Source organism: Anser cygnoides, chromosome 5, assembly GCF_040182565.1.
Source record: "Anser cygnoides isolate HZ-2024a breed goose chromosome 5, Taihu_goose_T2T_genome, whole genome shotgun sequence".
Taxonomy (NCBI): Eukaryota; Metazoa; Chordata; class Aves; order Anseriformes; family Anatidae; genus Anser; species Anser cygnoides.
In genome coordinates, this window is record NC_089877.1 from 8746187 (window position 1) to 8771074 (window position 24888).

The 24888-nt window shown below is 40.1% G+C and overlaps 1 protein-coding gene across 12 annotated transcripts in view; it reads left to right on the forward strand.

The window, feature by feature from the left end:
- The window catches only part of MPPED2 (metallophosphoesterase domain containing 2), a 202244-nt gene extending 182583 nt beyond the window's left edge, over positions 1 to 19661 (forward strand). For 11 of the 12 annotated variants that reach the window (XM_066998203.1, XM_066998202.1, XM_013177646.3 and 8 more), the window contains 3 exons: positions 12603 to 12718; positions 14834 to 14947; positions 18241 to 19661. In XM_066998203.1, the coding sequence (XP_066854304.1) occupies positions 12603 to 12718; positions 14834 to 14947; positions 18241 to 18359 (349 nt within the window). In that variant the 3' untranslated portion in view covers positions 18360 to 19661. The remainder of the gene's footprint in view (positions 1 to 12602; positions 12719 to 14833; positions 14948 to 18240) is intronic. The other variant, XM_066998205.1, reaches the window with a different exon arrangement.
- Positions 19662 to 24888: the final 5227 nt, after the last annotated feature.

Here is a 24888-nt window from a genome sequence, read left to right on the forward strand (position 1 = left end):
ATGGTAAAACTTCAAGTGAGTTTTGCCACCAAAGAACCAGTTTGTGCCCTGAATAACCAGTCCTGTGCACCGTTCTACCATTCTCCTTTCCGTAGTTTGTGCTGTGGAAGGTTTGAGTGCTGTAAATCAACTAACTGAAAAGATATGCTTTTTTTTTTTTTTTTTTTTTTTTTAAGATGTAATGTGTCAGTGATCCCATCTCAGTCTTATCAGTACCAAGAGAGTGGAGCGGTGCCTGTTTGGAGAGCAGGGAAAGCTCAGGAGAAAGGCAGGTGGTTCTCCAAGCGGTTCTGCCACCAAAGTATCTTTGTACAGTGCTCAGTGCTCAGCTCTATCAACCCCAGTCAGGATGAGTAACCGGATAACAGAACCAGTAACAGATAACCAGCTTACTGCAAAGGTTTCTCCCTAGTCTCTATAGTGTGAGTTGTGCTAGGCCACTCATCAGGGATAGCTGTCCACATCACAGATGGCATTTTCGCCCTGGGCAGTGGCTTGTGCTTTTGTGGCAACCTCCTGAGAGCTCAGGGATGGAGTGTGGTTGCCATGGAGGCTTGAGTCATGAGAATGGGGGACCACAGAATTCGCTTCTGCAACATTTGATTCCAGTTAGAGTATTGTTGGCTTTGAGAGGAAGATCCAGACAATGGATTATTCTCAGGGAAAATAAAAACAAAAAGATAATTTAGGATGAGGATATTTGGATCTATGACAGCAGCTGTAAATGTAACAGCCTTCCTCTTCCACCAAGAAAGGTTTTGACTTAGCCAGTAACTTGTGTGTCCCGTTGGTGTCTGAGGCTCCCCTTGGGCAGCTCACTTCCTTTCTGCTGCTACATTCTCTGCTTAAACCTTCCCGGGGGCATTACCAGGGACATGATTCTGAATGCTTCATCCTACTAGAGTAGATTCCTGCAGCAGTCTATTTAGAAGGCCATTTAATGTTAGCTCTCTCTTCATTTGGAAATAATGGTGCTGGGGAAAAAAATTAATTAAAATGGTTTCAGAAAGTAGTTAATTATAAAACCTACCATGGCCTGAAGTATAAAATACATTGCAGACTGAGAAATCATGTAGGGGTGCATTACTAAAATAATTAATTTAAGATTTTACATATATCACCCACACAGCAAATGCCGTGGCTGCTGCTAAAATGAGTCCAGTGCCCTTCAAAAACTGTTAGCATCTCTTGTATCTCCCACTCACTCCCTTTTAGCTGTGCTTGTTTTATTCTTTACTATGGGCATGCAGTTCGTGTTAAGAACATCCATTTTGCAAAAAGGGCTTTGGGTAAGAAATGAAATCCTTGCCACATTTGTGTTAGCATTATTGTTGTGTTTGGGGCCAGGATTAACTCACTAGGTGCACACTCTAACACAGGCAAACGGCGTGTGGACCTCACTGCTACCTATGCTATGCATCCTTCGTCTGCGACAGCCTCTGCAATGATCTGGATCAGTGTTAGGTGTGAAACTACTCTTTGCTGAAAACCTGACACTTTTCTCGAAGGACAGCAGACGTGGGGCCAGCATGCGGGCCTTATATCGCCATGGGTTCCCATCCAGGCAATCCCTTAAGTTCTGCACCATTGTACCAAGTTTAGGGCTCTTCTGCCAGTGTGGCTGTGCTTGCCTTATGTATGCTGGAGTTGCATAGAGAGAAGTCTCACCTCTGAGTGCAGGAAAATAGCTGGTTGTTGTTGTTGTTTGGGGGGGGGGGGGGGGGGGGGTTTGTTTTGCTTTTGACAAAATGAGGTGAACCTGTGGAGGTTCTAGTTTTGTGGTGCTGTCCAAGCTCTATCTCCTCTTGCTAGCTATCAATATGCTGACATTCCTCCCTCTTGTCAGTCTAATTTCTAGTTGGTACAGGTTCTTGACATTCAGCACTTTATCAAACATAAGCTGCTTGGCACCTATTACTACTGATCTCAGCATTGCTAATAAACAGCAACATCAAGGCCATATTTTCTGGTTCCTGTCAGACCAGTGCTTTCCTGGGTGAAATAAAAGTCCTATTAACATGCTCCTCCTCATTGGCTCTGACAGTTTGATTAATTAGGCCCCCTCTTTAGATGACCTCTGCACTGACACGACAGGGAGGTGAATATGAAATGAATAGTTTGCCCACATAATGGCCTACTGCAAGTTTCAGATTTTTATCAGATCAGACTGAAAGTCCAGAGCCTGTATTAAAATCGAGAGTACAGCAATATATGGCTGTGGGTTATGAACCGCAGGTTTTACAACATGGTTAAAGGATTAATACCAAACCAATCCTAGCCATTCTGATATATTGACTTCTCCTCTAAGAATTAATCTTTCCTTTACTCTTGTGACCATACAATACAAATCTAATTCGTTTACATTATCAAATAAAATGACCTTTTGTTTTCAACAGATTTTTTTATTGCTAGAAAATACAGTATGTTAACTCTGTGGTTATTCAGCCTCCCATAAAATACTAATGTAAAGCCATTATTCTAGATCCACTCTATTTAAATGTCAGTCTGCCTTTCTATTATAAACCACCAGTTCCTAGGCTTGTAACTCATCAGTAAAAATTTACTTCGGGTGGAAACTTGGAGTATGAGCTCACGTCTTTTCTTTGAAAATATGTTTCATAAAAATGCAAGAGTATATGATCCAGAGGGATGAAGAGGGGATTGTGAACCTCTAGCAGCAATGGGAACATCTGATGGTGCCAGCACTTTGGCCACTGCACGGTGCCCCTGACTGGGGTTGGAGCTTTGTGATTGCAGGAGAAGAAGCAGCTTGCTCTGGTGGGCATGCAGAGGGCTTGAAAACAGACAAATTGAACTACAGTGTCCTCCAGCCAGGAGGCAACTCCATCTTGCCATAAAATCAGGAGTTTTGATGGGTCGTTCGTGAGAAAGAGGTCGTTCCTGAGAAAGAGATCTTTCCTGACTCATGTTTTTTTCCTATTGCTTGCTTTCACTTAATTATGTGCCATTAACCCTCTTTTGAGGGGAATTAGGTGTTGCTTCTTGCCTTTGATAGCTGCAAGGATGAAAAATCCTTGTTTCAGTCAATGTGAGAACTGGATAGAATATGAGGAGCATTTTGTTGATCGGATGGAGTCATTGATACTGAAGTAAAGATTCTATGACATTGGTTTATAATTAAAGTTTTCATGTTAGCTTTTTTTGCCAGAAGAGTCAAATTGACTCTTATTCAGTCTGTGGTAATCTGCATCCCCCCACAAACCTCTTTGAAGGGACGTCATGAAGGTGGGTAAGCCTAAAATTAAATGTTGTGTAAATTGACGTGCATGTAATCTGAGATCTTTGCTTAATGATCTTGAAGCCAACAAAAGCGAATGACCCATGCTTAAACAGATCCTTTTTAATTAAAATAATGCTCCTTTTACCTCTGTAATGCTGAATGCTCTGCAGTCTTTTCAGCAGCTCCTGCTTCTTTTATGATCCTCATTTTTTTTTGTCAGCCTGTTCTGTCATTTTTTTTCCTTTGTGTTCATCTGTTGATCAAGTAACTGCATTACCTTAATTGATTTGCTAAATTGGCTCATACATAAAACAACTCCTCCAGGTAATAACCTGAAAACGTTAACTTAGGTTACTGGGTTCATGCTTGAGTGCTATAGTAGTTGTAGTTTTCATTGGGTTGGAGTGTCTTCTTCTGTTTCTTCAAGTTATTTGCTAGATTCCTTGTCACAGGTAGAGCAACAGGAGATAGATGTATTTATATGCATCTATATTACATATATAGTGTGTATTTATATGTGTATATATATGCACACGTGTATACATATGTAAGTTGTGTGTATGTAGTACCAGCTAGAGGATTTTTGTATGTGCCTACAAAACAAATACATAAGGTTGCCTGAATTGAGAAGGAGGTATGATATGTATTCAGAGAGCCATACTCACCCCTTTCCCCGATGAATTTTTGTAGTTTCTCGGTTGACAGAATTTGACAAATGAGGTGGCAGTGTGTTTGGATGAAGCTACCAACTTTTCTGCAGACTCCAAAGTAGGATCACAGTTTTCAGCAAAGTGACATTTTGATTGCGTCAGATGTTACTTTTCAGCACAAGGCAAAGGCTATGATAAGTGAAGAAAATGAAGAAAACACGCATAGTTTTTAAATAAACGACACCTTCTAACACTTGGAATTAAATGGTAAACCAGTGTTATTGTTTAAGGTCTAGCCATGATGTTTTGTGCAGTACTTAAACGCCAAATAAATGTATATCGTGACTCTGGAAACTTTCTGATTGTTTTGGCTGTTTTCATAAGGCTATGGAGGGTAAGTGGCTTTACACCCAGCTTAACAAATAAACTGAAATGGAAAGTAGCACAGACTTCAAAGAAACCAAATGCTGGTAGCATTCTGTGACAGTAACATAGATGAACATTTATCAGTGATCCCCCCAAATCTCACTTTTCTTCATCTTCTTCCAGTTGTCTATGCTCTTTTTTTTTTTTCCTCTCTCCTCTTTTTAGTTAGTTTTCTGCTGTTTTAGTGAGTTAAATCAGCTCATGAAAGGGGCCTGCAAGAAGTGGAGCTGGCATAAGGATCTGTGGCAGATGTAGTGTGGAGACTGTGGCCTCTCTGGCAACAATGAGCTTCTGCAGTGGCTCAGGGTATCTTAAGGAATCTCCAGCCAAAGACAATCCTCTGGGGGAGGGAAGATTCAGTTTTTGTATTGCTATCGTTCGGTTACACATATTAAAAGCAGTAAGGAACGCAGATGTAAAGTTATGTAAAGGTGCTGAAACACTGCATTAGAAAAATAAATATGAAATAACTGTAGTTTGTGGCTCCAGCATTTGTTAATGAATAAACAGTCATGTTTTTCTCTGACCAGCATAGTCTTTTGGGGGAAATGCAGAGACTCTCTGGTGATGCTGAAGAATTCTGTTTTAAGTAGTATTCAAAAACATGAAGTTTCAAGAAACTGCTTCTTAGGAACAAGAATCAAATTCACCAATAGGGTAGGCAGGAATACCTTCTTTTGAGACTTTTTTTTTTTTTTTTTCATCACTGGGCGTCTGGCAACATTTGTTTTCACCTTCACCAAAATGTAGCTTGTTTGTGTTAAAGACAGTATTTTCGAAGTGCTACTTAATATCTCTCTCTCCATGTGTGTGTGTGTATATATATATATATATAGTGGCAATTACATGAATGGAAAACATGCAGAAATGCCCTAATTTGTGTTGTCAATGCAAAAAGAGGGCTACTCATAAAACCCTTTTCCAGATCTACCTGGGGTTGAAGCTCTGACAATTTATATTTCCTGCATAGAGAGTTCAGAGGCATATAGAAAAAGGATTTTAAGAGGTAATGTGAATAGTATCTTATGATCATGTTTTCTAGAAGAAAGTGGGCATCCAAGCATTGTGCTGGAACATGCACAGTGGTTGAGAAGAATGGAATCAAAATTTCAGCCAACTACTGTTTGTTTTTTCTTTCTTCCTCCTCCTGCCCGGTGCCTCAGAGTGGACGTTGATTTTATATTGTGGAGAGCTTCTGGACCAGGCAGCTCCTTCCTCTTCATTTCCACAAAAATCAGAAAATCCTACCATTAAAAACTGAGAAATTCAAGCTGTTTTCAGTACTGCAGCATCCTTTGACACTGTAATGGGCATGGTTGCAGTATGGGAACGAAGGGGACAACATGCCCTTTCTGGAACAAGAAGCAGTTCAGCTCAGATCAGTCCACGTGGTGTTTCGCAGGCCTGACCTGCTGCCATAGCACTCCTGTTGCAGTTGGGGAAAATGCAGCGTGGGTCCTGTGCAGCCCCAGCTGAGCCTGGTGCTAACTTTGGCCCAGGTGTGTCCCTTAAACCAGCCTCAGCCATACACAACGCAGAAGAACGCAAGGGCTAATACGTTCTTCTGTTAGTAGGTCTGTGTAGTTCTGTGTGTTTTAAAAGTAGAATGAAATTAGCCCTTGAGTCAAGTTTGAATTATTTTCATATTTTTGGGATATTAAAATATCTCCCAGATCTCATTAAGTAAAGCCCTCAATAAAATAATTGCAATACAGCTAGAGATTGGAAAACCTCAGAAGATTTGGAGGAAATTTCCTCTTTGATGAGCAATTCACATACTTAACCAAAGTTTTTCTGAGTCATAAAGTTGAAAATCTCATCTATTCCTTACCTCTCCAGTATCCACTACCATGCTGGTGTCATCTCCTTCTCTGCTTCACTGCATGTTCTTTCGCTCCTTTCCTCAGGGAGCCCCATGCCCTGTCTTGCTGTCCTCTCTGTCTTGTGATCCTCTGTGATCCTGCTGGTATTTTAACCTCCTGATTGTCAGATTTATTGGCTTTAAGTTTCTTAAACGCTGGCATGTTTTTCTGTTTCTTTACACAACTTTCTTCTGGCTTCTTTTTTAAAACACACATCTTTCCCACAGAAGTTAACTTGTGGTCTTAAATACTCACTGTGGTGCTCTGGTATTGTTAACACAAAGTATGTGATTTGAGCAGATGTTTCAGTTTCTCCTATGAAATGCATTGCTAACCATCCAGGACACAGGACAGAAGATGTCGGGTGTCGGTTGCATGGCCTTTAGAGAGACCGGATATTTGAAAGGTATCTGCAGAAATATTAGGCTCCAGATTTGGGGACCAGAGCTCAATCACGTCAATAAAAGTTGGAGCATCCTGGAGGCATCGCAGGCAGAGATGTGCAGAGGGCAAGAGAGCAGAACTGCAAGATGCAGAAGAGAATTCTTTTCATACATTTTCCAACCATACAGATGGCTAAAGCTGTACTTACTTCTGTGTCTGTCCTTGTTTTAGGACATAATCTGGTCCAGACTAGCATATCTGGAGAACTTGCTAAATGGCAGCATTTGAGTACCTTGTTTTTAGTTTCTTACATCTCAAAGATCAAAGCACAGGTCTCTGCCTGAAAGGAGTCCAAGCTAAAACCTCCTCTTACTGGTTTGTATAACCTGAGGTACAAATTCAGAACAGCTTGGTGCACTAGTTTGCACTAGCTTTATGGGGGCAAGGTACTGCGTGGACTCTTTCCTTCCAAACTTGTGTATGTGTGTGCTGTGTTTCTTAAATGTTTTATCATTCAGAGAACCAATAAATGTTTAGAAATTGTAGTATGTGAGTTGAAAGAGAGAAAATCTGCAAAAATACCAGCCGTTGTTGTGGCTTCAGCTTTTTGTAACGTTGGGAGAATAGCAGAACTGTGTTTTAGACATTTGCAGAGGTGCCTGAAATTCAGAGAGGCGTACAGTCACATTGTCACAGTACTGGTAACCCTCTTTCGTAAGAGCTGTCCCATGGGAGCTTCAGTTGTTTAAAGATGCAGGATAAGCAAAACCCCAAGGAACTGGACTCTGTGATACTTTTTAAGAAGGTTGCATGTTACTGTCCCCACTTTCCTCAGTGGGACACTGAGGCACAGCATGTAAACGCAGGTGGAAATGAGCTAGGACAGCTAGAACCATTTAACTTTGTCCTTTTCTGATATCACAACGTTATGAGCAATATCACGATGTTATAACAAGCACATTTAGGAAATTATTTAGCCTTTAAGATTTCCTAGTTGTTGTTACATTATATTAAAAAAGGGGGTTTTAATATTCACTCTAAGAAAGAGCTTAATCAAAAATGCTTTTGTGGCAAGTGTCAGAGTCTTTACAGAAGCTCTTATCTTGTAAAATGTGCTTACTTAGTACGCTGTGCACTTGCCCTGCTCAGCCCTTTGTTTTCATGGTTACACACGCTCTGGGCTTCCCCTTCTCCCCTTGCCACCGTCACTGTTGTGTTTTCCCACCCACCGGGCACGCTCTGCCCATTGACGGGCGGAGCGGGCGCGTGTGCTGCTCCTCCCTGGCAAACATTTGTGTGCCGCCTCGGGATGGAGGGCGGAGGATCGGAAGGCTTTTCTTTGCTGTGCACAAAGGTCGCTTTTGTTTTTATTCCCTTTGCGGTTTGCTGTCAGCTAGTGCACTGCACTGCTGCAAGCTTTTGCGTAGGGCTGTGGCGAATATTTTGGGGCTACGCTAGTAGGCTAGTCCCGGACCTCAACAATTCTAGGAATGCATATGCAGTGCCCTGTCTCATCCTGTCTTTGCTGCTGCAGGAACTGTCTATCTCCTTCCAGGCTTGTGTGTTCACTTTGAATGCCGACAAAAATAGCGAGCGTTTCATTACTGTTGTTCGTTGCGTGGAAGCGCTTCCCGCCGCGGTGTGTTTCAGATGCTCATTCAGCTTGGTCCTGTAGAAGGAAACAGCCCCAGATTTTTGCCTCCTGTACACTTCACTCATAGGATTAAAGATCAAATCGAAGCTTTTCTAGGGGACTGGTTAGCCTTAAAAATGAACGAATACAAGAAATAGAAAACAGAATTTATTTTTTCTGCTGCTGTTTAGATGTAACTAATGAAATAATTGGATTTACTCGTGGGTTAAAAGTAAAAGTTTTGTCTAGAAGGTCTCATTGTAGGTTTACCTTTTGCATTGTTGAACTCTGAGGATTGTGTAATTAAATTCATGAGCCCCTAGCCAGAGAAGGAATGAAAGTAGATGGTGGGAGATACCATCCTTTAAAAACATTAACCTTCCTGACGGAGTCAAAATACTTGCATCGCTTGGATGAACTTGGCCATAGCTGTGTGTCTTCTGTTTCCCTATGTGACTGCTGCTCAGAAGATGTGCACGCCACAGAGGGGTTGTGATTTTGTTTTCTGAAGCTTATGCTGTAAAGTAATGCTCCCTCGCTGTACTTTTTTTTTTTTTTTTTTTTATAATAATAGCAAACTAGTAAGAACACTTAAGTTACTTGGGAAAAGGGAGGATGTGATCACCTGCTGAAGAGTCAGCTCTCTGCCTCTGAAGGCCGGTGGATTTGTTTTTCTTGTCAGGCAGTTCTTCCAGTGCACCTGTGAAGGGAGGGTAAGCCTTGCCCTGAAGTTTAAGATCCCCGCCTCCTTGTTATGATGGCAAGTGGTGTGCGCGCCTCTTGCAGCACAGGGTGGGAAGGTAATGCGTGGCCTGCTGCATAAGCATTCTTTTAATTGCAGAAAATGTAACTTCCAGAACGCCAGGTGGAGAGGAATCTGTGGGGACTTCTGCGTAGAAATTAAGAACTGAAGAGGGTATAGCAGTGGGGCAGGTGTCTGCCTTTCATCAGGATATTCCCTGTGATACATCTGGTGCCAGCAGAGCTGCTATGCCTAAATGATAAGGAAGCTTTGCAGTCAGGGGAGGGCTGAGCTGTCAGGTGAGCCAGGGATCAAGAATTACGATGACAGTTTCATGGCACGTGAAGGATGCTGTGAAGCGCAGTGTGGCTCTGATGAGCAGAGGCTAAATTAGGTTCTCCTGGCCGTGGGCTGACACGGTGCGTAAGCGGGACCCGTGTCATGCCGTGCGTTGCGTATGAGGAAGTGTTCTGGTCCGTCAAACGTAAAATGACAAAATCATTTGTTATCTCTCATTACTAATTCCCATGGTTTTTTATGTCTACGCCTCCCTTGTGACATTTCAACAGTTGATCGCTTTCTTTTCTTTTGACTATTTAAAAATGGAGCATGCTATTCGAGTTGCTAGTGGTCCACAGAACTCTGTTACTTCAAACTTAATAGGAAGGAAAAATATGTCAGGTCTTAAATATGATTACGAATGCCTAATTAGCCTCTACATAATTATTTGCACTGGATTGCACCTTATCATAGCTGGGTGCAGCCAAAGCACATCACAGACACATCCTCTTGGAGCGGAGGTGTCTTCTCCCAACAGATAGTCAGCTCAGGAAGGCGTTGCGGGAGGCATGTATCTGCGTGCACAGCTTTTCCCCTAGATTATTTAAAAGTTGTGTGTGACTGTTTAGCTCTTTGGTATGCAAAGAAAGGCAATATCTGGAGTGAAATATCCCTATCCAACATGTGCTGATAGCATGCTACCTGCCTGCGGCGTGGGCTTTGCCTCTCCTCCACCCATTCAGCACTTGCTGGGGACAAGCAGCCATTCATCTGGCCGCTCCGGGGATTCGCAGCACATCAACTCCATTTCGTCTGCACTGCAACACAGCGTAGTGCAAACACGGGGTGACCTTCCATGGGATCTCATCCCAACCTGAGCCTGTGCCACAGCGCCGTTTTTCTTCTCGGTGCTGTTCCAAAGGCGCCCTGTGAGTTTCCCTGCGAGGCCTCGAGCGCCTCAGGCCCACAGGGGCCAAGCGCCTCTCCTCATGTTGGCCGGGGCACAGGGCGAGGCCTGCGTCAGGGAGGGGAGCCTAAACCCTGGTGTTCTTCCAGTCACGCCCTCTCATCTTCCCGATTTATTTTTTTTTTTTTTATGAAAAGATTTAGTGTAATAAAGATTGCTGTCTTTTTTGTGCATGTGCTGGCTATTGGGGAAGGCATCTCGAAAGTTTTCTTACAAGTGGGTTCCCATGTGGTGGCTGTTAGTCACAGCTAATTACAGAGGCTGGTGAAGGAAGAATATATTGGAACTCGGATTCCCCTCCTCCTCCCTCAGTGCTTAAGAATAACATAAAATAAAAAACCTGCAGACAAATGCAGCTTTTTCCGTGGTTGCAGTCTCCAAAGAGCTCCAGAGAGATCACAGATGTGGTTTCATGTTTCAGGTTTAACTATGGTATAATAAGTACAGTACTATCTGCAGGAGAAATGCAAGTGGGGAAAGAATCATTAATTGATAGTGAAAAGTTCAACCTATGTGCTGTGTGTTTGTTTTTTTAAGCAGCTGAATGTTTAGCCAACTGCAGCCCTGAGGGTTTTGATAATCTTGATAATGTTAAAACGTGGGAACATTATAGGAAAGGAAACATTCATACCTAATTTAGACGTTTCAGAAAGGTGAATCATGGAAAAGCAGGAACAGTTGTGATTTAGCTGAAGTTCAGACACCTTTCATTTTTAATTCAGTAGCTTGCAAACCTGCTCTGCGGTGCACTGCCCTCACTTAACAACATAAGATCTTTTTTCGGGTTTTCATTTGGTGCAGAGTAAGCCAACAGTGAGAGCTGGAGTTTCTTTGCTATGCACGAGGAACCCATAGCTTATATAAAATGCTTAACTAGCTTTAATTTTCCTGTCTTTTCGTGCCATTCTTCCAACATGCAGGAAGTCTATTAGGTTGAACAAGTTCCTATGTATGTGTCATATAAGCATTAGCTCAGAAGGACCACATGGGAGAAGGATGTGTCTGTGATTTGTAACTGTGACCTTCCTGCACCTGTGTTGGTAGTGCCTGCTGTTTGCCCATACTGCTGATTGTCAGGAACTCTGAATGTACTTAGAACTGGGTAAACCTTTCCTTGGTCAAATTACTTTCTCTGGCAAGCAAAGTATGTATTTTAATTACAAAAAAATAAAATTAAATAGAGATGTAATCTCAATGGGAAATTTCCACTTGAATGCGTATTTGAGATTGAACATATTCATAAGTTAGAGGGTGCAGAAGGCAGATTACATAATGAAGTGATGTAGGACACTTAATGATCTTTCTTATTTAACAGGTATGCTTTTCCACTTTTTTTTTTTACGTGAAAGTTTTCTTTTCATAACTGCAGTACAGAGAAGACTGCAGGAGTAGCTTGAGCTCTGAGAAAGATGGCCCCAAATATCTATGTCTGGAACAGGGAAACCCTCCTAGAAAATGAAGCAACCCAGTCTTAATTCTGTTGCCTACATTCTAAGAAGCACACACACAGATGAAAACTATTACAAATACTTCAATTCTAACAGCTATCCAAAATGTTTAAATAACAGCTGTAAACATTGCCTCTTAAGAACAATTGTGGACTTACCCGATCAGGAAAGACTTTACTGTATTATACTTGCATCAAAACCACTCACTTTGGTATTACACGTTGAAAAAGTACTCCTAAGAAAGTAGGCTTTTTATCATTACATGCCTGGGTTGATGGATAAACAAATGTCACAGAACAATGCTGTCCTGTGATGGAGAAAACTGAGGATCTGTTTTCTCTTAAAAAATACTAAATGAGTTTTAAGTGATAAGATCTCTTTTAAAAAGTTACTGTGAGGCTAAACATTGATCAAGGCCTCCAGGAGGCTCAGGGGTTCAAAGCCAAGTTATGTGCAAATGTTCTGATATTAAAAGTGCTAGACAAAGGAAGTTTGAATTTGGTGAAATAACGCAGTACGCAGTGCTTACATCCACAATATTATGCTGTCTTCCTGATGAACTGTTACCCGCTAGATGCCTTGTGCTGCAATTGTCCTTTGCCTCCAAAAACTGAGATTTTTGATTGTTTTGATTGGATAATACAAGGTAGGAGTTCTTATATTTGAACATCCCCAAATGTAAGCTTTAGATTGAGCTTGCGTTATTTAAATTTTTTCCCTTTCTCTTTGTTGGATAAATATCCCCAGAGCTGAATACTCTTGAAGTACAAAAAGAGCATTGGATATTAATGCAAATTCAAATGTACAGATCAGTATGTATTTGAACCAGTTTGTTTTAGAGACATCCCCTTCGAAAAGGCTGTCTGTAAGTAGTCTCTGTACTGCAGAAGTTACTGTAATTCAGAAAAATTGGAGAAGGGAAGAGATTTTTATTTTCCACTGATGCACTTCATCTTATTTTCCCCCAAAGGACACCGTGGTTTAACGGATGGGGCTTTAACCTACCCAGAGGTCAGTCTTTGCTAGACAAGTGGAACCTTATCCCTGAGGGTATTGATATACTAATGACACACGGACCTCCCCTTGGTAAGTGAAACAAAAGCTGTGTGTGATTATTTTTTTTTGCATGAGAATTTTACCTTCCAACTAAGCAAAATTAATAATTCCATAAGGTGTGCTGTAATTGCACTCTAACTCAAAGCTATGAATTAAAAAGCCTTTCTGAAAGAAGGGTAAAGTGATGATTAAGGTTAGCAAAATCTGTTGAGCTTCCAGGTGTTTTTTTCAATTACATTTTTTGTTTAGCTCAAGTGAGGGAATATCAAATATCCAATTCCACGGCCATTTTATTTAAGTACAATATTCATCTGACAGTTTCCAATCCCATGTGATTTTTCAGAGGTTGGCTAAAACTTCTAAAACATTTTCCCCCCTACTATGACATATTTCTTTGAGGTTTTAGAGTCTGCAGTCAAAAGTTCAAGAGTGTGTAGTCACATTTTCTCCTTTACAATTTCCTTTTAAGAATAATATCTGTAAAACCACTCTTACATATTCTAGTTGACTTATAGTAAATTTGTGAAGGAATAAATTATGCCCTCAGATAATTGTAAACTAATGACAGCTATATAAACGTGTAAATTTTTTTTTCATGAATTAGTTGAAGTTTTTCATTCCACTTGTCCTGAAAATGTGTGTAATTCAGATATATCAGATATCACAGTAATTCTGCGATAAAGTGAATTCTGGTTGTCTCAAAATGATGCTAAGATGAGGATTGTTCAGCAGAGGCAGAAGTACTTGGTTTGGGGCATATCTCAAGTGCCCACTAAACCATTTTAAAATTTCCACTATTTTTTGCTATCTTTTACCCTACAAAATACTATCACACATCACGTATTGCTTTTCTTCAAGACATGGGACAAGCAGTGTAGGATCATATTTTCAATATTTCAGTCAGTTTTACAACTGAGCATTGCCTTTTTTAAATGCGGCTTATCAGGATGAAGGAGTGTCAGCTTCTTATTCATTACCGTTACTGCTAATAGATTGTGATTTTGCCAGGCTTTCAGTAAATTGTTTTGAAATCCAAGGGGTCAGATCATCGCACGATCACATGAAGTCATCGACTTTTGGGGTGGTAGTGAGTTTAAAAAAAGAAAACCCACAGTTCTCAGAATTGCATGGTGCCAGTATAAAACAGCATTTAAATGCCACCAGGTTGGCTCAGTGCTCTCACAGGGCTCACAGGGACCACGGAGTCAGGATGGATGTACTTTGTATAGTAGTAAGGTAAGAGTCAGCAATCTAAGCAGAGCTAAGAGGAGAAAAAAAAAAGTTTTTGACCAATAATATACTTACTGCTCTTCTTATATCCTGGTTACTAGGAGCTCTTTTAATAGTGCTGCAAATTCACTTAAGCTTCCCGGAGCTACCTGCGTGCTGCTTTTGATAAAGCAGTGATGCACCATCCGCTGACAGTGGAGCACACCGGATATTGAAAACCAGCGCTCTGAATAGCACTCTTTTAATCTGTTTATTTTCCCGAAGAAGCAAAAAACCCCACAAGCACTTTTATGATGTTTCACGGGTGCTATTTTACATGGGTTGCTAATCCATCTGCTCTCAATTGGGTTCGTGGAGAAATACAGTGATGCTGCAGATGCTAATGAATGCTTTAATTGAATATGCATTGCTTCTTGTTGCTGACTGGGGTCTCAGAAATTACCTGACGCTTGCAGACCTCTGGAAGATGTGGGAGGGAGTGTTGTTAAATCTTTGGGGTGGCAGAGGTGTCAGGTTGTAGAACAGCTGATTTCCTCACGTATTTTGCTTCTGGAGGGACCACCTCACTGAATTGGGAAGGTGACCGCTGTGAGAGCCAGGGGAAAGGGAAGAAAAATCAGCAGCAGTGCCGGGAAAAAATGTTCCAGGGTTTGAAGGTGGAAGATGAGTTTAAGCCTATAGTTTAAAAAAACAAATCACATCCAGAAAAATATTAATGCATATGGAGAGGGGAAATCTTAAGGAAGACGAAGTGACAGTGAAATGTTGCTTAAAAGCCATTGTGTGCTTTAATGGAGAGGTTATGACTGTAGATAATGGTAATAAACCTTCAGTGAATTATGACTTCCTGAAAGACTATGTAAAACCTTACCTGAATAGAGAAAATTAATAGTATTGATTGCATTTTGCCTTCAGGTTTTCGAGACTGGGTTCCAAAGGAGCTGCAGAGAGTTGGTTGTGTGGAACTGCTAAACACAGTGCAGAGGCGAGTAAGGCCCAAACTCCACGTCTTTGGTGGAATCCATGAAGGTAAGGACCTGTGCTACTCTCCTCTTTGATCTGAGGCTAATTCCAAAGGAGCGCATCTCGAAGATGCATTGCAAAGGGATGGGTACTGGCATATTGGACTAAAGTAGGGAGGGAACTGAGGGAAGTGATTGCATGCACAGCACTTTGTAAATTTATGCCAGAATTAAAACAGGCTGTTTCAGGAATGTGTGCTACATTTAGCCACCTACATCTTTCACTGTGCAAAGGTTGTTCTACACAGGTTATTTGAAAGCAATGTAAATTTTGACAAACTTTGTTAGAGAAACAGATGAGATTCCCCACACATGCAAGCCAAAATTAAAATTATTCCAATTATTCCAAGTGCGGGAGCCAAGAAAAGTGCTAGAAAATTGAAGACAACTTACTGTCTCAGCTTACCTCCCTCAGCATGCAAGGAAAAGCAGAAAGGAGGACAGACATCAGGAGGAGAGATTGCCAGAACTCACTTTGCATACATTTCTAAAAGCATCCTGTAGTACAGTTCATACTGTGTATGTTAGCTTCCAGCAGTCTCATATTTTAGAAGAGATTTGCCCATTGTCAGTACCAGATCAGAAATAAAAAGCTCAGTTTGTGGCAGCGGGAGGGAATGAGAGATTAAATACATTTTGGAGATATTTACATTTTTAATACAATTTTGTAGCTTTCATGTGGCTGTGAGACAAATATTAGGAGGTCTGCCTGCGAGAGAGTGTAAGACTTTGTGACCCTAGAACTCAAAATTATGCATTAAATGCTTTATATTTCCCCCTTGGAGGTTTCTCCATTGACTCTAATTAGCTTCTCTGTAAGCTCACAGATTTGGAGAACTTCAGAAATGAAAAAGGGGAAAAAAAAAAGAGAGCTTTGTCAACTAGTATTGTTGGTTTTTCCAAAGCCCTCATGACTTCATGAAAGGGAATTTACGCATGGTTTTACGCATGGCAAAGATCTGTAAATAAGGAATTTATAATGGAAATCCTGACGTGACCTTAAGTATAGTAGCATGGATAGCAGTATTTGAATGCACCCAGGAAAAGATTGCATTTTTTGTACAAATATTAATCCTTGCATACTAAGAGTAAGTGAATATAGCAAGACTTCCAGCTAAAACACACAAACGCAGCTTTTGTAGTTGCATTTGATGCTGAAACTGCTAGTTGTAATAGTCTTAAGTAATGGGAGAGAAAAGAATTTTAATGTGCAAGATCATTATGAAAAAGCACTGTGGAACCACACGCAGCACCTCGCATCTAAATCTCGTAGGAAGGGTGGTAGCACATGTTAAAAGCGAACATTCGAATGCATTCTTACAAGAATACTTAAACAAGTTAGAATCCTGTTTTAGTACTTACACAGAAGATATAAGAATTACCTGTTTCTGTACAGAAACAAATAGCCAACTCTTAAGAGCAGCATCTCACAGGACAGTTAATTCTCATCCAACTCTAGCTCAGATGAACACACACTACATTCTGTTAAATCAAGGGAGGCTGTACACACATTTTGATCACGCAGGTTTTTTGTGCTGGTTGATAAGTAAAAACAACCACAAACAAGGTTTTCCCCACCGTAAGATGATCTAAATCAAAATTTCCAGTCCAAATAAATAAACTGCAACAATTCTGAAGTGATTATTCTTTGTGAGAGACGCTGTAGGTAGCTGGATTTATCTTAGCTTTCAGACAGCAGTGATCTGTACTGTATCACATTGGTTTAAAAGAAAAACATTTTCCCTTGTGGGTTAGCAATGGGAAGTTCTCTTAAACTCCTAATAATAATAATAAAATGAAAAGGTACGTTTTGTGCCAAATCCTTTCGAGACTTTTTCTAGTTTTTTTGTGCGCGTTCTACGGATATCAGCTGAAAACGATGGATCTCTTCCACCGATGGAACTGGAGCCCCGTCTCCATGTCCTTGAGAGAATGTCTGTAAGAGGAGACATTTCTGTGCTTTTATTATCATTCATTTTCTCACATCGTAGAATCACATTGGCTGAATGAAGACTCAGGTGTGGTTCAGTTCACAGGTATTCAGTTCACAGGCCCAAAATTCTTTGAGTGCGCAGCCCTCTGCAATGTTCCATCCTATTCCTGTGTGGCAAGTGGAAGAGAAGATAGAGGCCAGAAGAGAAGTGGCATTACTGCTGGTTGCTCAAATTTGTCCTGAACACAGCAGTTGCTGGCCAGATGTTTAGGAGGTTGAGAAGAGTCTCCAGCCTCCTGAAACTGACGCCATAGTGTTACTGAGGAGTCAAGTCCTTGGCATGCTGAAAAATCCTGTGATTAATATTCGGTACTTCCTCATTTATTTGGGAATGAGTTGTCAGGATCCCTTCATAATGAAAAGCAGTCATCTATTAAACTTTAACCTCAACTTTCTGCTTAAGCCAGGGGTTGTCCAGTGACCTCCAGTGCTCTATTATAGCAAGAGATTCCTTTCCTTAGTCATGATTTTCACTGGTGTCTCCTTGTAAAGAACTTAATCTCCTTAATTGTGTTCTTTTTGTCAAGTCTATTCCTACATTTAGATTCAAATTGCCTTGCCTGTTCAGGCTGCCATAACTGCAGCTTCCCTTTGAGTCAATGAGACTCATCTTTTGTGTGAAGACCTGTTTAGAACCAAGTAATACCTGCATTTTTCACTATTGGTTAGATCCACTTATACTTTCAAAGAAATACTTTGCAGCAGCTTTTATGAGTGGGAATATATATGTATGTATGTGTGTGTGTGTGTGTTTATTTTTAACGTGCTGCTAATGGGTTTCTGAGGCTTTACAAGCCAATGTGAACACCATCTTGGCAGTCCTGTGAGGATGACTTGGATGATGAAGGCTAGCATGGGGAAAGCTTACCAAGCTTGGTTCATTGTCCAGAGACAGCAAGGATTTTTGTAGGTAAAACTGAAGTTACTTCTAAATCTCCTGTTCCTGATTGGTCTTTTATTATCTGACAGATACTACAAGCATGCAAAGTACAACGTACTAATTAAGTAATTAGAAAAAGTACATGTGTGATTTTGTCTCTGGTTTTGCTGTAACCAATTGCAGGAGAGGATTTTCCGTGGAAAAATGTGTGAACATAAAACAAAAGCCTCAGTTCTTATTTCAAATACAGTATATTGCATTTTTTCCATCAAGTCTTTGTGGCAGCTTTCAAGAGCTTATGTCATTTTGAAGGGATTAATTTAATTTTATTCCAAAGCATTGATCCCACAACAAGCTTTCAGTGGAGCTGCCCATGGGCAGCATCGTTTGTTTATATTACAGTAAGTGTGACACATTCTCCCTACAGGTTATGGCATTATGACAGACGGTTACACAACCTACATCAATGCTTCAACGTGTACAGTCAGCTTTCAACCAACCAATCCTCCAATTATATTTGACCTTCCAACCCCTCAAGGATCATGAAGCACTACTGCACATTTGGAACTGGGGAAGGTCTATAAACTGCCATTTTCTAATTACAAAACTTACATTCTGTTACATGTTTATTTCAAAATTACTGGGTGGGGGGGGGGAGCATTTTGGGGGAGAGAATTGTGGTTGTTTTTGTTTTGGGATGGATTTTTTTTGGTAAATTGCTGGTACAAAAGAAAAAAAAGTTAAGAGGGTTGTGCTTTTTGGAAATGCAGCATTCATTTTAAATTGATAAAGCATTGTGAATTTGTAAAATGAATTTTGTTTTTCAATAAATTTGCCATTGTAAATTGTTATAGTGTTCTCAAAAGGACAGCCAAGCTTTCTTTTAAGAAGTGAGAGACCTTATTTTAATATTATATGATAAGCTAAAAAAATAGGCAGCATTTAAAAACACCCAAATTTGCACAACTTATGTTACTGTCGGGGGTTTTTTTAAGTGTCTTCTTTTTCCTTAGGTCTAAATGTTAGCTTTTCATCTCTCCATTTATATCATTTTTTTTTTAGTAGCACAAACAAGATTTTGGGGTCCATTTGCCTCTTGATATGTGTGCATGTACTGAAACTTCTTTCTGTTGACAGTAGAATGCAGCAAGGGGAGAATAGACTTCTCAGTTGTTTGTCACTACCTGCTTTATACGTTAAAGACTGGTATAGATAGCCACAGCCTGTACGTGGTATCTACCTTTTATTGTTTGTTTTTAAATTATTTTAGCTTTAAAAAACTGGGGGTGAAAGCTGCAAAGAGCAGGCATTTCACGCAGTAAAAAAAAAAAAATGTAAATGCGGACTCCTTTTAAATATGAATTTATATATATATATGTATTTTTTGTGCATTATAACTAAGCTAGGATTTAATATTGCCAGTATAGCATCTGCAAAATTATGCTGTACAGCACATCTAAATTATGAAGGATGTGACACATTTTCCAAGTGCTCAAGGCCTTCAAGAGCCTGAGTTAAATCTTTGTCGTAGTTCAGGCATGTATAGAGTCAAATGGATACAATCAAGCCTAACTAAAATAAGGCTTAGTTGTCCTTTATATTTAAATATTCTTCTTGTCTTTTTATTTTCTTTTTCTTATTTTGCACTGTGTGTAAATGCAATCTTGCTAGCACAAAATATTGTTGCAGATAGTTATTTCTGTTCTACCACTGTAAATGCTATTGAGCTTTGTTCTGTTTTATGTTACCTTGTTAATGGAATTTAGAAAAGCAGTTGTTTCTTTTAAATTTATTGTGATATTATATCTAGCAGCCTTTATATGCAAATAAAATTGCAAGATTTTTAAATATGTGGTTTAAGAGAATTTTGCATTTTTCTTTGGCATGAACATTTGGGGGGACAGCAATAAGAATAAGAAACAACTTTTCTAACTTTCCATGAATTTTTATTGTTTACCATTCATAGGATGTCAGTTGGGTCAATAAAGCACTCAGACTTTTTACTTCTGTTTCTAAGCCATCCATCTTTCCATTCTTTTTAGAAAGAAGAGATTTTGTCTCAAGATGACATAATTCAGTGCGACCAAGTTTGTGCAGTTAAGCCTTGTAGGATACCATTCCAGACAACACGAGGAAAAATGGATTAGGCAGCAGCCTTTGTAGTTCCTCACTTGTTTGTACCAAGCTGCGGGTGCTTTAAGCTCATCCACTGTGGATGAATAGTGAAAGAAATGAATAGTCATAGATGATATGTATCTTTTTATTCAGATCTGTTCTTAGTTCTGTGGCTACAGCAGAATTCACCACTGACAGGAGAACTGCACGGGATTATGATTCAGTGTGTGCCAGCAGAATGACAAACGAATCAGGACCTGCTGGTCATGCTGCAATACAGTTAAGTATATAATAACAGAATCTTCTTTAAAAATAGCACTTAGAGCTCTGAAAATCTAGATTGAAACATAAGAAGATACGATGGTGTTTACATGATTCTGAACCTGCAGTGACCAGAAGTGGAGTAAGATAGAGTACTCCCCTTTATCTTAGCAGGTTGTTAGCTTTTAAGTCTCTTGGTGATACTGAAATTTCATTGTCACTAAATATCAGTCATTCATTGTAGATGTAAATTCAGATTTTTTTTTTTTCAGTTAGCAGTACATTGCCAAAAACAATATTCTAGTCACCTGTTTACTGGCAAAGAACGTGGCTATATTTAAAATGGCTGTCCTTCCTCAGGTAAAGCATTTTCTTGGAACACAAAAAAATTTTTTGCTTATAGTGCACCCTAAATTATCATCTTTCATTGGTCTTTTGCTTGTTGTTACCACATAAGGAGGAAGGATCCATTACTTGGAATGCTTCATAGTGCCATGAACTTCTAGAAGAGCAGAGAATAGTGGTTGCATCTGAATTCTTCTCCAGCCTTCTGAAGGACCTCGTACCTTTTCACTCACTATGTGCATTGTAGTTAGGACAGGAACAGTCCATGACACCAGTCATTCTCCTCTGCAGGTATTTGTCTGTAGTGAAAACTGGGTTGTTATTCATAAAGCAAAAGTTAAAAGTCAGCAGCTTCTGGCAGCAGACGGAGCCAGATGAATTGAGGCTGGTGCAAGTGCAGCCAGGAGTCTGCCTTTAGATAGCTGGTAGTGAGAAAATACCACAGGCAAAATTCCTTGAATAAGCAAAAATCTGCACCAGACTGCAATAAACTGAATTGGTACATGTAATTGTGTATGTCTTCAAGGTGTGTGCCTCTTGGTTTCAACTATTTCCCTTACAGCTTTTAGGCCATGTACTGCAGCAGGTGGAACCAAGTGGGTTCCACACTGGAATATGGGGGCCTATATTTGTAACAGACTGAGACTTCTCCTGTTCAGACAAGCATCAAGGACAGTCACTGCTTCATCATCAGGTGGTGTTAGACAGTGAATGCATGTCCATTTAGAGAAATCTGTAATCTTCAGGGGGTACTTTTCAAAGTATATTGTTTCTCTTGTATTTTTTTTTCTCTGACTGTCAGCTTCACCGTCTTTACCACCATTTGTTCATCACTGAGTTTGTTCTCCATGGCAGGATCTTTTAAATCGTCTTTCTTCCTTTTCCATCATGCTTTCAAAAGTTACCTATCCTTTTCTCCTCTCTGAGAAAGCTAACATTCTGGATAGCAGCAATTACGAAGAGGTGAAGAAAACATTTGCAGAGATAGTTTGGCATTTTTTTGTACTCTTTAGAGACTTTGAAATGTATACGTGTCTGTCTGCTGTCACAGGCAGGTAATTTTCCTTTGCTGGATGTCAGCCATATCTGACAATCAGTGTAAATAGGGCACAGTATGATTTGAAGAAGTATGGTTTCACTGGGAGGCAAAATGGCGTTAAATCAGCTGCTTTTCAAGGTTCCCTTACTACTAAAAGTAGCTCAACGTCTTTATGCAGAATAAACCTTGGATAATAAGTCTTTCTCTGAGGTCTGATCCAAGTCCATTGAACTCACTGGGAGTCTTTCTATTGACTTCAGCTGGCTTTGGATCAGACACCTGGCATCTATCTGGATTGTGTTTCTGTCTATTACTCATCCTTCAAACTGGAGGAGATGGTCCCTGGTTAACATGCAAGAACGTCTTGGCAGGAAGAGGGACCTACCTATTGTAAGTGCTGAATCTTTCCAAGTGATTGATTAACAGCGGTGTAGTCGATTAACCTTTCTTCTTCTGAGAGCAGCTTTCATCTAGTCATCTTGCTGAGGCTGAAAGCAGTCAAGGCCTTTATCAGGGGAGGGCTGCAGAACAGGATGCTTCCCAGAGGAGATTGGTTCCCAATTCTCTCTGCATAGTGAATTTAGTGAATTCAGCAGACCTTGAGGTCAAGCATTTATTAGGCTAAGAGACTGTCAAATCAATCTGGTCTACTCCAGGCAAGTTCTACCAGGAGAATGGGTTTTGCCAGGACTGTGTCTAAGAAATAGATTGATGGCTAACTCCTGGTTGAAGCTGCCTTTCTCTTTTCCATTTTCTGTGAATCAGATTTTTTTTTTTCCCCTCACTGACATCAATATTTTCTCCCTAGACAAATTTTATTAAGGAAACTCCTGGAAACCATCTATAATTTAAGTCTCAGGGAGACATCCAAACTCTGCAGTCCTTCCATTTGGTGTTAAATTGACCCAAGGGCTTTCTCTAAGACCTTGCTTTTGACCACACCTGATTGAATTACACTTCTGGAATTTTCTTTACTTCCTTTCCCAATTCCAACACACCCCCTCCCCTCCCCCCCCCCCCCCCCCCCGTTTTTTTTTCCCTTTTTTTTTTTATTATTATTATTTCAGGATATTTTCTCATAGTTATAGACAGGTAAGGATTTCCATTCTCCCTGCCTGGTGTGACCAACTTCTTATCGGAAAGAGAAACACATTATAGAAGCTGTGTGCAGCCAAGCCTGCAACACAGGGCAATGTATTCTGTCGTCTCTCTTTTGAGATACAGATCCTAACTTCCTTGCAGATTCTCCATTTGTAGTAACCAGTCTTTTTGCACCATCGTTGTTGCAATTGACATTCATCTGGTACACAGATAGAATCACATTATGATCAGGCTTAGACACCTATTCCAGCTGTTAGCCCTCACAGGATGATGCCCTGTGCACTTTTGCAGAAAGTCCCAGCCATCAAAGCACTGTCCGACCTCCAGAAGCACAAGGAAAGGGACTCTAATAAATCAGTGTAGCCTAAGTGCAACATGGAAGACTAAGGCTGGGTTTTTAACATTTTCAACTTCAGTTACTGTCAGCCTAATCAAGAGAAAATGCAAGAGAAAGCTGAGGGAGTTTTAGTGCAGTAAATAGGATTTCAGTCATCCATATTGATTTATTTTTCCCCATCTAGCTATTGCTTTCCATACCTCCATCTCTGGCTTGTGCCAGCCAGTTTTATAATGACTCTTTCATGATGTGGCTGTAAGGATACATCTTGTTTTGTTTTACCTCTAAATTTTGCTGAGGAAATTTGCTTCTTGTTGATTATAGCACAGAATTGGAGGAGTCCTTCACTTCGTCTAGGCAATCTCTATTATACAGTTGAGCCACTTGCTTTGTACCTAAGGCTTACATTCATGGGAGAGGGTCTGACAAAAACACTTACCTTGGTTTCGGATAACTGAATGAATGTCCAACATTCTTGTCTTCCCCAAAACGTGCTTAGTGTTTATCTAGGTAAATGGCTAAGTGGTACAATAGGATTTGTCAGCTTTATGAACTGAGGAGCTAGGACTGCAAGAGTTCTAGGAGTTTAAGAATTCTAAACTACAAAACATTCAAAAATAGGCTTTAATGTGCAAACTTAAAGGTCTAAAATAAAAGACTGAGACTTAGTCTTCCTCAAATTTCATTATTTTTATACGGCTGATACTATTAGTGTGACTCAAACACGCCAGTCTATTGCTGAGGGCTTTCAGTGATGATTTTCCTGTTAGAAAAGAAACAATACAAAATATTTCATTTTTTTTGCATATCACGTACAAGCCTTTTCACCGTTCACTGCCATATGAGTATTTCAACAAAATATTTTTACTGTCTGCAGAGAGTCCCTCTACAATTGGAGGAAGAGAGTAACTTCTCTCTCCCTCTCTCTCTCGGTCTTAATTGTGAATGTAGGTAGTATTGCCCAAAGTCAGCGTGGATCTGATTTGTTTGGGAGCTCAATGCACATGCTGTAAGGCTGAATCTAAAAGGACAGGATGCTGAAAAGGTAGGAGGGGAGTTTCTTGAGTAAGCAGATTGAAAACTGACTTTCCCAAGATCACACAGGAGATCTCACAGAGGTGAATCTGCATCTCCCAAGTAGTGTTTTAGCTCTTTGTTTACAATTTTCTATTTTGTACATTTTGCTTTGCAAATAGGTGGAGATACTAATTTCTTCGCTACACCCAAGTACAAAGCCGCTGCTGTGATAATCATCCATGGATCCTGGAACACAGGCTGACAGGGGAGACTTTCAGCTAGATGGAAGAGAAAAATCAAAGCCGATTCCTGCATTTTTAATCAAGCCAGGATAGAGTGAGGATAAACAGGTAAAAACAGGCTTTTAGTAACAGAGCAAGTAATCTATGTTAGATGCACAGAAAAACCTTTATCAATCATCTTAAAGTGCATCTTGTGTTTTTTCTTCAGCAGGCAAATAAGTGATGAATTAGCTTAGTTCAAACTCTCTGAAGATCATCACTAGCATAGATTCCTTAAAAGGTCTGAAGCAAGTACAAAATCTTTACATTACTGTAAGATACAGATGTCTACAGCTCTGTCAGTAACACCACATTGTTATTGGCTTTGTGTTATGAGGTATCTAGAGAGTTTTGGAGACAACGTATTTGAACATTGTATTGACACTACAAGGCATCTGGCTGAAGCCCAACTCAGCCTGGGAGAGTGGCAGTTCCTAAGAGGAGCTAAATTGTATTGATTAAGGTTTCCTAATCAACAGAACAACTTCTACTACAAACTGCTATTGAATTTACTGTAGACTTAAAAGTAAAAAATATATGAAATTCTTATTCATAATCATTTATACTAGATATAAAACT